Source organism: Staurois parvus, unplaced genomic scaffold (genome assembly GCF_062004578.1).
Source record: "Staurois parvus isolate SC_StPar_1 unplaced genomic scaffold, SC_StPar_1.0 ptg000187l, whole genome shotgun sequence".
Taxonomy (NCBI): Eukaryota; Metazoa; Chordata; class Amphibia; order Anura; family Ranidae; genus Staurois; species Staurois parvus.
In genome coordinates, this window is record NW_028317983.1 from 7569782 (window position 1) to 7581879 (window position 12098).

The 12098-nt window shown below is 39.9% G+C and overlaps 1 protein-coding gene across 3 annotated transcripts in view; it reads left to right on the forward strand.

Moving 5' to 3' along the window:
* Positions 1–12098, forward strand: part of LOC149462058 (collagen alpha-1(XIV) chain-like) — a 266392-nt gene that overhangs the window by 111248 nt on the left and 143046 nt on the right. For all 3 annotated transcript variants that reach the window (XM_089677540.1, XM_089677541.1, XM_089677542.1), the window contains 3 exons: positions 2955–3110; positions 5353–5472; positions 5871–6035. In XM_089677540.1, the coding sequence (XP_089533666.1) occupies positions 2955–3110; positions 5353–5472; positions 5871–6035 (441 nt within the window). The remainder of the gene's footprint in view (positions 1–2954; positions 3111–5352; positions 5473–5870; positions 6036–12098) is intronic.

The following is a 12098-nucleotide window of genomic DNA, read 5'->3' on the forward strand; positions in this document are numbered from 1 at the left end:
AATACGAGTTAGTACCAGAATGCAAAAGTGTATTAACTTTGGAAGAATACATCGCCTCCAACGTTAGGTGTCCTACGTATCTGGATGTTGCTGCGTTATATAAAACTATTAGAATAGATTTTACATTTTAAAAAGGGGTGCTTCAAGACTGTCCATAATTTTAAAGGGTGCCTCGGGACTGCCCATAGTTTTACAAATTGTCCATAGAATTGAAATTGTCCATAAATTTAAAGGGTGCCTTGACCGCTAAAAGGTTGAGAAACACTAGACTACAGAATGGTTAGAGCCTCATTACTTTTTACTGCTTTTTGTGTCCAATATGGGAAGATGAACCCTCTCTGATGATCCTGGTGACCATTGTCTTCAGTAGAAAAGTCTACACACTCTCTCGGAAAGTGATGGAAAATTTTATTTTTTGAGCTGTCACAAGAAGAGAAGGTGAGGGGAAATCTTGTAATGGGTAAACTTGTCCCAGTAACAAGGGCTTGTTTGCACCAGTGCCATTGGGCTGGGTTGGGTAGCATTGCCCATAGCAGTCCCAAAGCGAGAACAAGGCAATTTGCCTTATGTTCTATGGTTTCAGTTCATTCCATGCACTGTATTTCTGTGTGTTGATAAATCTAGGATGCGCATCACGTTTTGACATGTTGTGATGAACTGCAATGCATAGAAATAACATCAACAATGCTTATGTGGAAAGAACTATCTTAGCAGAGTTTGGTCTGCATGACTGCATATCTGACCATTCTGTGGGATATATTATTTCTGCATGTAGGAACATTTGAATAGAGTTCTCTTCTCCTGTGCTATTTTTCTACAGGTTTTGTAGGGTGTTTTGAACTGCACCGGTTTAGTATTGTAGAATTAGGTACAGATTTAGAAGATATCAGCTATATTTCCTTACCAAATACAGAAAAGAGGACATTTCTGGAAGTCTGTTAAATTTCTGTTGCTCCCATCAATATGTTTCCTGAAATTATTATTACAGCACTCAGGAATGCCACTGTGTTTAAAGGATGACTACCAGATGGCAAAACAGACCATATAGTGTATATATGCAGTTCTCAAACAAGAGAAATATGCATTTATGTCGCTAGGGCCACTGCAGGGGAAAGGCTGCAGTTTGCTTGTGGGCTCCATCTTGTACCTCCTACAGCTGGATGATTGTTGGGATACAGTAGATAATAGTTTCTGTATTCCTCTCAGGCCTTAATTGACAGGTAAGAGGGTGAATTTGTCTGAAAAATTTTATCTTTGATTGATTCCTATTAATGTTCTCCATCATCACAGCATAATGTTTACCTATAATCTGCTCAGTAGATTGGTTTTTCTTTTCCTCCTTTCAGCAAAATGGTGAGACCAACATTTCCACAGTGCAATTTCTGCTGAGAGCAAAGCTGCAATTTGCAATATTGTGGGAGACAATATTCTTTTCCAAATGCTACAAGGATGACAAAACACATCCTTGTATTCCAGAGGTACCCTAAGGACATTAAAAAATACTTTATGGAATGAAATGTTGAGAACCATAATGAAAGTACAAGTAGTTTTTCCCTTCAGAGTTCTCATTCCAGAAACACTCTTTCTGCTGCCTCAGGATCATCACAAATTTTACAAAGCAAGTTCAGTTGATTTACTATATAAGCTGTACTTTTATTTCAAGCATAATAGTTGTATATACACAGCGTTTCACATTCCCAGACTTTCAATTTGTAAAACTACTCTACATTGAATTTATTTTAAAATTTTTCTGAAAGTTTCCATTTTTTCTGGAAAAAACAGTGAAAAAAAAATTTCTGTACACAAAACTGATAATGTTTGAGATTTCAGTGCTGTGTTGTTGGTCAAATAAAGTTATAAATCCGATTTCTGGCTGGTTCAATAAGTACATTTTGACACTTATTGAAAAGATATAGCAAATGCTTTCAAAGGTACAGTATATTTAATAGAAAAATGAGCAAATAAAAGAAGTTAGGGTTTACGTAAATTTTAAGGACTAGTATCCATATAAGTCCATTGTTTTCTTCTCTGGTAGACAGCTTTCTCTTTAGGACTCTCACTTCCATTATCCATTTTCAAAAATGCAGTGGGATAAATCTTGATACACATTATCTGTATAATTTTGACCTTTGTTTCACAGCTTGTTACACTGGTGTTAATATATTTTGTTTATTCCATTTTAGGCTGACCTGAAATGCTGGTTAAAATCAACTAAAAGAAGCAATCTAAACCACATAAATATGAATAATATAAATATTTATTACCCACAAAGACAATGACCACACCCAATGCGGGAGGAGAACTGCCTAACTATAACTATATTATCGATTATTTATATAAATAATGCATTTTAATTTTTTTTTTTTTAAGCTCTAAACATACTTTTTTTTTTAGTTTCCTCATGCTGTAATGCACCTTGTTGCTTCTATTTTTTTACAGGATTTCATTGGAAAATATCTATTAAACTACTATACATATATATTTAAAAACACGATTGCATGTCAGTTTAATAAATGGAATGCAAAACGTAGGTTTGAAGTGAAAACTTCAGAATGTTTTAAAGTTATTTCTGCCTTCAGATATTTGTATCTAAATTATGTACTTTTTACTAATTGTCAGAACCATTTACCATTTGCAAATGTTCATACACTAATTTTCTAAATTTTTGCTAATTAATAGAAAAAGTTAATTGAATATAAATCTAAATGATTTCACACAGCATGACACAAAACATTACTTTATTGCAAAATATTGTCATTTATGAAAATAACAACTTTAAGCTTATTATTTTTAAACTTTTAACTAAACAAATGTTTATTTCATCTGCACACCAGCTACTATTAAGAACTGCCTTGTACTGATTACGTCATTGTCTTCTAACGTCAAATTTCCAAATGTTTTCTTAATGATGAACAAACTATTCCTGATAAAATTCTCTCCCTTTCAATTTTTAGACTCAAAGTTTGCATGTAAGAGCCCAGCCAATGCAGATATTGTAATCCTGGTCGATGGATCCTGGAGTATTGGAAGAGTTAATTTTAGACTTGTGAGAAGCTTCATAGAGAATCTAGTTGGAGCTTTTAATGTCGCTACAGATAAAACAAGAATAGGTAAAGTTGTGTCCCTTTTTCATGTAACTATTATAATTTATTGTATGGAATAATGATGTGGTGTGATGTGGTTGTGCATTCTATGCCTGATCAGGTAGCGCCTTGCTAGAACAGAAGGGGGCCTCTGATCGCTGGGAACATCGCTGCAGATCCTAGATCAGGGGTCTCAAAATTATGGCCCTCCAGCTGTTGAAGTACTACAAGTCCCATCATGCCTCTGCCTCTGGGAGTCTTCCCTGTGCATGTCAGAGTCTATCAAGGCCTCATAATTTTGTATGGGCTCAAATCGCATTGCAAAGGTATCAGTTTCAGGTACCGGGAGCTTTGCACAAGTACAAGTACTCGATATCGTCATCGATACCAGTAACGGTATTGGTGCATCCCTATTGAATACCCTATTCATTTATTATTTGTTGTCCTGCTGAGGAGAGTTCACTTCAATTTTTGTCCCAGAGATAGAGAAAGAAGTAAAGGAAGATTTCTACATGGTGAATGGAATTCCTCTCTTAGTTGTCACTGAAACTGATTTTCCTTTTGCAAGATTTTCCCTTCCATCCACTTCTTGCTTCTTCTGGTGACAACTGTAACATTTTGGAACATCTATCCCTTTCTACCTCATTGAAAATGGTCACCAGGACACATAAACAGGGTTACTCTACCTAGACACAGACAGCAATAAAAATTTAAAGTATAACTAAAGGTAAAACTTTTTTTTAGCTTTGGGTAGAGTGGTGAGGGAATAGAATGCCTGTCAGGTTTAATTGCTCTCTGTGACTCCATTAGGGAGATTCACTCTCTCGATTTGTCAGGTGACCATTATCACCAAAAGTGAAAGTAAAATAAAATCCCATTTGAGTTTTCACCAGAACAGTAAAAGAGAAATCTTCCAATGGGGACCCTAGTGTCAACCAAGGATTCCCTCACTTTTGAGGGATTTTCTCTTACTTTTTGTTTGGCTATGTAACAGAAAGTGAAAAGAAATCTCCCTACCGGGACACATATAGCAAAAATAAAACTGACAGAAGGTATATATCTAATATATATTATATTAATATAATATATATTATAATATATATTTATTATATATATAATAAAACTGACAGAGGGTATATACCCTCCCCCCGACTTCTCCATCAAGACCAACAATGCCACCATCAGTCCCACCCCGCAAGCCAGAGTACTAGGTGTCATCCTAGACTCCAATCTGTTCTTCCAGCCCCAGGTCCAATCGCTGACAAACTCATGTAGACTTCACCTCCGCAACATCTCCAAAATACTTCCGTTCCTAACCCCGGAAACCACTAAGCAACTCATACACTCCCTTGTTATATCACGACTTGACTACTGTAACTCCCTCCTCATCGGCTTACCTCACTGCAGGCTATCCCCGCTTCACTCTATCCTGAATACTGTGGCCAGGCTCATCCACTTTACTTACCGCTCTGTATCCGCCACCCCCCTCTGCCAATCCCTCCACTGGATTCCGATTGCCCAACGGATAACATTCAAAATGCTAACATTATACAAAGCTGTTCATAATACTGCCCCAAACTACATCACTGACCTGGTATCCAAATACCACCCAAAACGTACTCTCCGCTCCTCACAAGACCTCCTACTCTCTAGCTCCCTGGTCTCCTCCTCCCATGCCTGTCTCCAGGACTTCTGCAGGGCTTCCCCCATCCTCTGCAACTCCCTACCCCAATCCATCAGACTATCACCTACTCTCCTCACCTTTAGGCGCACTCTGAAAACCCATCTCTTCAGGGAAGCCTACCCCGCCCTCAGCTAAATGCCGATCTCCTCCACTCTTCCTACCACTCCATCCCCCACAGCTATTTCCTCCCGTACCACTTTCCCCTTCCTCCTAGATTGTATGCTTCAAGCAGCAGGACCCTCCAACCCCTCGTGTTTTGAATTGTATTGTTACTGTATTGTCTTGTGTACTGTCTCCCATTATAATGTACAGTGCTGAGCAAACTGTTGGTGCTATATAAATCCTGTATAATAATAATAATAATATATCTAACGTTTTCCTACTCCATCCAAAGCACACAGAACAAAATAAATTCCTTAGATTACCATGACAAACATGCACATATTTTAGGTTGTGATATTTGATTGTTTACGAACTGTGGATATTGTCTTCTTAGAATTTATAAAAGGACAATTGTTATCTAAGAGCACCAACATCACTTTAGCAGCTGCACCATGATTTACTATGTCTCTGTTTTTTCCCAAGGGTTGGCTCAGTACAGTGGTGACCCCAGAATAGAATGGAATCTAAATACATATGATACCAAAGATGCCGTGCTTGATGCTGTCCGAAATCTGCCTTACAAAGGTGGAAACACACTTACAGGTATGTTGTTTACCATTTCTCTTTCTATACACCGGCTTAATATTTGCCAGAGATAAAAAGAAAAGGATAATATTCCAGAATCCAATCTATCATAGTTATTTATGGGAGTCACCTTCTCATACACTTTTCTAGCAATGGCCAATAAGTACAATTACGGTAAAGGATGCTTGTTGACACTTTTGACAATCGATCCCTTTAAAAGTGGCCATAGAAATACAGTAAATCTACAGAAAGTGTCTTGGCCATTCGATGAACTGCTTTACAATACTACAAATATTATTGATATCCTAAATTTTGTATTAAAAGACCGGCAGATATGTTATCTCTGGCTATATTGTACTTTTTTATTAGTACCATAGCAGTTCTATTGACATGACTCGACCCTATATTTATTGTAGGTCTTGCCTTGACATTCATTCTGGAAAACAGTTTTAAGCCAGAAGCAGGAGCCAGACCGGATCTTCCAAAGATCGGTATCTTGATTACAGATGGAAAGTCTCAAGATGATGTTATCCCACCTGCCAAAAGTCTGAGGGATGCTGGGATTGAACTTTTTGCTATTGGTAAACTTTGTTATTTTTATACATTCTTTTATCATTTATATGATCAAAAAGTGAACAGAAAACACATTTTTGGCACGTTTAAAGTATTTTAGGTATCAGTGCCTTAGTTTGCCAAGTATTACTTTCCCTCCCAGTGAATGAACCCAGATCCCAAGTTTAGTAAAGTACAGTATGCAGCTGCCATCCTCCTCTTACCGCCCAGATAATGACCGTACTACCCAGGCTAAAGCTGGCCAAACACATATAGATGTTTTTCTGTTCAGCCTGATAATCTAACATATTATTTTTGAAATACCTTAGCAACTTCTAAATCCAACTTAGTCATAACAACTGGGTCGAATGAAAAGTACATTTTCACCGCATTCACGAAGCTAAGATGAAATTTTATTGAAAATTGCAAAATTCCCTTACAAAGTGAATGGTTTATTTACCTTTAGTCAATCAACCCCATGGTCTCTTGTGACTGAACAAGACACTTTGAGACACTTAGGGGCATAGTACAGTCAAAAATTTCTGTGAGGTCACTGTTGACTTTCACATTTATTAAACCAGTGTGGTTGGTGATAGCACAAGAGAATATCTTGCCATGGAAGAATAGGAAACATGGATTGTAAAATGAAAGAATAGTGTATGTGTCCAGCTAGTCTTTAGCATGTACTTGGTTTGCTGACAGTACTAGCAGTCTATAAGTAGCATCTTAAACCAGCCATTCTCAACCAGGGCCTCCTAGAACCCTAGGGTTCCTTCAGAGGTTGCTAGGGGTTCCTTGAGCTGTGGTTGATTGATCTGTCTCTTGATTGTGCCTACATAATTCCCAGTCCAATTCCATTTGGCAGAACCAGCAGAATGACACTGATGCTCTTTTTAGCTACAGAGTTGCACGCTAATCACCACTGTAAGGGAAACATTTTTCCCACTGATCTCCAATGTAGAGAGACATTCTTCCCTCTGATCCCTATTAAAAAATTTTAGCTGAGGTAATCTAAAAAGGATTCCTCTGGGATAAAGTGATTGAGAAAGGCTGGCCCAAACAGTTAGTCACTACAAAGGCATAGCCTTGAATAGCACCTGGATCCTTGGTAAAGCCATTCTTGGTAACTCAGCTTCCAAAGCTCATGACTTATGAAGCCTGGTTTCTCATGATGGGAGCAGGGGTGTATTTACCACAAGGCAAACAAGGCATTTGCCTAGGGTGGCATTTTTCAGGGGGACAGCAGCATTTTTCAGGGAGGCAGTGCCGCCCCCCAAAAGAGGGGATGGAAGAAGGGACACACGCAGCATGGGGACCAGGTGAGATTTGAGAGAGGCTGCGGGCTGCTTGATGGTGTATGCAGAGCCTGAATCTTGTACCCAGGGATGTCTGGAGCTGTGAAGATGAGTGTCTTCTCTCTCGCCATGATGGGGGGAGATTGCCACTGTATGGGGGGGTGATGGTAGTGGAAGGCTCTCTCAGTGGGGGGGTGTTGGTCGGTGTCAGGGTCTCTCCGTGGGGGGGGGGTGATTTTTGTGTTGCCTAGGGCAGCACAAACTCTAAATACAGTATTGGAAGAGAGTCTGTTGCTGGAACATAACTGCCTAATGGTGGTAATTTTTTTTATGTTGCACTATTTACCCTTTTTAGTTTCAAAAAGTAAGAAAAAAATCTGGGTAAATTCCAATTGGCAGGTCTGTTGGTGACTCTCTCACTCATTGGACTTTATAGCATTATGTAGCCTTTTTTGAAGCATCCATACTGACCCATGGATGGTGCTATAGCAGACTCTGGATGGTCTCTGAGGGGCTGGGGCTTCTTTAAGCATATGAAATGCCTCAGAAATGATTTGTCTGAAGTACAAGGGATTTCAAGCAATGAATTTTGAAAAATCTATGCAAACAATCCACTGCAAGAGGAAACAGGATTGTAAAAAATGTTATTTATACACGGGTAATTAAAACATCACAAGGCTTTTAATAAACCTTTTGTTAAGAGTTATGTACAAAAAAATTCCCTGGGAGAATTGCCTAAAGTCTCCTTACCTGCACTTTGCACTCCAGTAAAAATATGCACAATAAAAGAAGCAGTGTTTTTAGTATACCCAAAGCAAAAGCCTATGAAGACTTTAAGATGTACAGCAATAAAATACAACAAAGGCCAAAACTTTGTAAAGTCAGGGTTGAGTTCATTGTCATTAAACGACTCGTGTTATTAGGGGCTTTGAAGAGGCATGCAACAAATTTCCTGCCTGGAGCAGTTGCTTTGAAGTGTGACACCTTTCAGGCACTGAAAAAGTATTTCAATTTTCCAGTGAGCACACCAGTTAAGATGATGATATATCTACAAAAGACTAATGACAGTCAAAACACATCAACACAAAGTGCTGAAAATATATTTAGTAGTACAGACATACCGAATACAATACAATGCAAGCTTTGTACATTGGCTATAATTCACTAGCATTTAATTACAGCATTTGGTTGCTGCTTTAGTGAAAATATTGACAGACCCATACAAACAGCCTGCGAAAAAACTGAGTGAGATTAATACAGCCGTTGAATCTGACATAGGCACTTGTCAAGGTCAACTATGCCTGTCCTTTCTCCTTCATTTGTAGAAGCAGTACTATAGCTTTCACCAGTGAAAACCGCTCTATTGATAGGAGGACGGGCAAATGAACGAAAGGTCACTTTTCATTAAAGCCCATCTCAGTGGCAAAAAAAAAGTGCAGTGGAGCTGTGCCTGCACTGTACTGGTCAACTGCTCATTTTTTCTAGGGGTAGGGAGAAAGCTTCTACTCACCTGATCCTAAGTTTCACTAGAAAATGGTGCTTCCCCACACTCCAGAGATGGACTATTCCTGGTCTTTAGAGCCTGCTCTGGGCTTGATGATGTCAGGAACAGTCTACAACTCAAGACCACTGGAGCGTGAGGGTGCCAGACTGGTCTTGTGCTGGGAGGATCAGAGGATTAGGTAAGTAAATCTCCTTTCTCCTCTCCCCTAAACAAAAATTAGTAATTAACCCATGCAGCACAGGCAAAGCCCCACTACATGGGAAAACGTTTTTATGCCCAGAGATGAGCTTTAAACAAATAGAAACTGACACAATTATGCACTTGAAATGTGTCAAGGTTTTTTTGTTGTGTTGTTTACTTGTGCAAACATTTTTTCTATAAAAACATTCGGTTTAACAACAGAATGAATTTATTTTACTATACCAAATTTTTGGTGGATATGTCAGGACCAGGTGCAGTCTGAAAGTTGTAATTCCTTAGGTGCTGGGGTATGTAGAGTTGGCTTCCCTGTGACAGAAAAGACTTTGTGGTTTCAAAGTGGACACTGGGAATTTAGAGTTGTAATGTAACAACTTCAGTCATTTTTTTCATTAGTTTTGGTTAGAGCAGCCATTCCCAACCCGAGGCTCCTCCAGACGTTGCTATGGGTTCCTTGAGCTGTGGTTGATTGAACTCGCATTTGATGGTGCCTACATAGTTCTTGGTTCAGCGCCACTTGGCAATGCCAGCAGCATGATAGAAATCATTTTTCTAGCAGTTTTTGCTACCCTTGTAAGGGGAACATTTTTCCACAGACTACCAAAGTAAGGGTCATTCTTCCCACTAACCCCTGAAGATGAAATTTTAGCAAAGAATCCCTGAGGCCTGAAAATTATTTCAAGGGTTCCTCTGGGGTAAAAAGTTTGAGAAAGGCTGGGTTAGAGTATAGAGGAGTTAAAACCTCTGCCAACTTTTTATTGGTGTGTCTCCATTTAGGAGATTTCTTCTTACTACTTGTCTGTTTGAGTAATGTCAGACAGGAACAACTAATGATGGAAAATGTCCCCAGTTCCTGTCTATTTGATGAGTATTAGTCAGAATAAGAAGTGAAGGATAATTTCACTAGCTCCTGTCTATTTAATGGGTGCCAGACAGAACAGACAGTGAAGGAGAATTTCCTCATTCCCTGTCTATTTAATGGGTGCCAGACAGAACAGACAGTGAAGGAGAATTTCCTCATTCCCTGTCTATTTGATGGGTGTCAGGCAGAACAGGTAGTGAAGGAGAATTTCCCCATTTCCTGTCTATTTGATGGGTGTCAGGCAGAACAGGTAGTGAAGGAGAATTTCCCTGTTTCCTGTCTATTTGATGAGTATTAGTCAGAATAAGAAGTGAAGGATAATTTCACTAGCTCCTGTCTATTTAATGGGTGCCAGACAGAACAGACAGTGAAGTAGAATTTCCCCATTCCCTGTCTATTTGATGGGTGTCAGGCAGAACAGGTAGTGAAGGAGAATTTCCCTATTCCCTGTCTATTTAGTGGGTGTCAGGCAAAATAGGTAGTGAAGGAGAATTTCCCCATTTCCTGTCTATTTGATGGGTGTCAGGCAGAACAGGAAGTGAAGGAGAATTTCCCCATTTCCTGTCTATTTGATGGGTGTCAGGCAGAACAGGTAGTGAAAGAGAATGTCCCCATTTCCTGTCTATTTAATGGGTGTCAGGCAAAACAGGTAGTGAAAGGGAATTTCCCCGTTTCCTGTCTATTTGATGGGTGTCAGGCAGAACAGGTAGTGAAGGAGAATTTCCCTGTTTCCTGTCTATTTGATGGGTGTCAGGCAGAACAGGTAGTGAAGGAGAATTTCCCTGTTTCCTGTCTATTTGATGGGTATCAGGCAGAACAGGTAGTGAAGGAGAATCTCCCCATTCCCTGTCTATTTAAGGGGTGTCAGGCAAAACAGGAAGTGAAGGAGAATTTCGCCATTTCCTGTCTATTTGATGGGTGTCAGGCAGAACAGGTAGTGAAGGAGAATTTCCCCATTTCCTGTCTATTTAATGGGTGTCAGGCAAAACAGGTAGTGAAGGAGAATTTCCACATTTCCTGTCTATTTGATGGGTGTCAGGCAGAACAGGAAGTGAAGAATTTCCCTGTTTCCTGTCTATTTGATGGGTGTCAGGCAGAACAGGTAGTGAAGGAGAATTTCCCCGTTTCCTGTCTATTTGATGGGTGTCAGGCAGAACAGGTAGTGAAGGAAAATTTCCCTGTTTCCTGTCTATTTGATGGGTGTCAGGCAGAACAGGTAGTGAAGGAGAATTTCCCTGTTTCCTGTCTATTTGATGGGTGTCAGGCAGAACAGGTAGTGAAGGAGAATTTCCCCATTTCCTGTCTATTTGATGGGTGTCAGGCAGAACAGGAAGTGAAGGAGAATTTCCCCATTTCCTGTCTATTTGATGGGTGTCAGGCAGAACAGGTAGTGAAGGAGAATTTCCCCGTTTCCTGTCTATTTGATGGGTGTCAGGCAGAACAGGAAGTGAAGGAGAATTTCCCCGTTTCCTGTCTATTTAATGGGTGTCAGGCAAAACAGGTAGTGAAGGAGAATTTCCCCGTTTCCTGTCTATTTGATGGGTGTCAGGCAGAACAGGTAGTGAAGGAGAATTTCCCTGTTTCCTGTCTATTTGATGGGTGTCAGGCAGAACAGGTAGTGAAGGAGAATTTCCCCATTTCCTGTCTATTTGATGGGTATCAGGCAGAACAGGTAGTGAAGGAGAATCTCCCCATTCCCTGTCTATTTAAGGGGTGTCAGGCAAAACAGGAAGTGAAGGAGAATTTCGCCATTTCCTGTCTATTTGATGGGTGTCAGGCAGAACAGGTAGTGAAGGAGAATTTCCCCATTTCCTGTCTATTTAATGGGTGTCAGGCAAAACAGGTAGTGAAGGAGAATTTCCACATTTCCTGTCTATTTGATGGGTGTCAGGCAGAACAGGAAGTGAAGAATTTCCCTGTTTCCTGTCTATTTGATGGGTGTCAGGCAGAACAGGTAGTGAAGGAGAATTTCCCCATTTCCTGTCTATTTGATGGGTGTCAGGCAGAACAGGTAGTGAAGGAGAATTTCCCTGTTTCCTGTCTATTTGATGGGTGTCAGGCAGAACAGGTAGTGAAGGAGAATTTCCCTGTTTCCTGTCTATTTGATGGGTGTCAGGCAGAACAGGTAGTGAAGGAGAATTTTTCCATTCCCTGTCTATTTGATGGGTGTCAGGCAGAACAGGTAGTGAAGGAGAATTTTGCCATTTACTGTCTATTTGATGGGTGTCAGGCA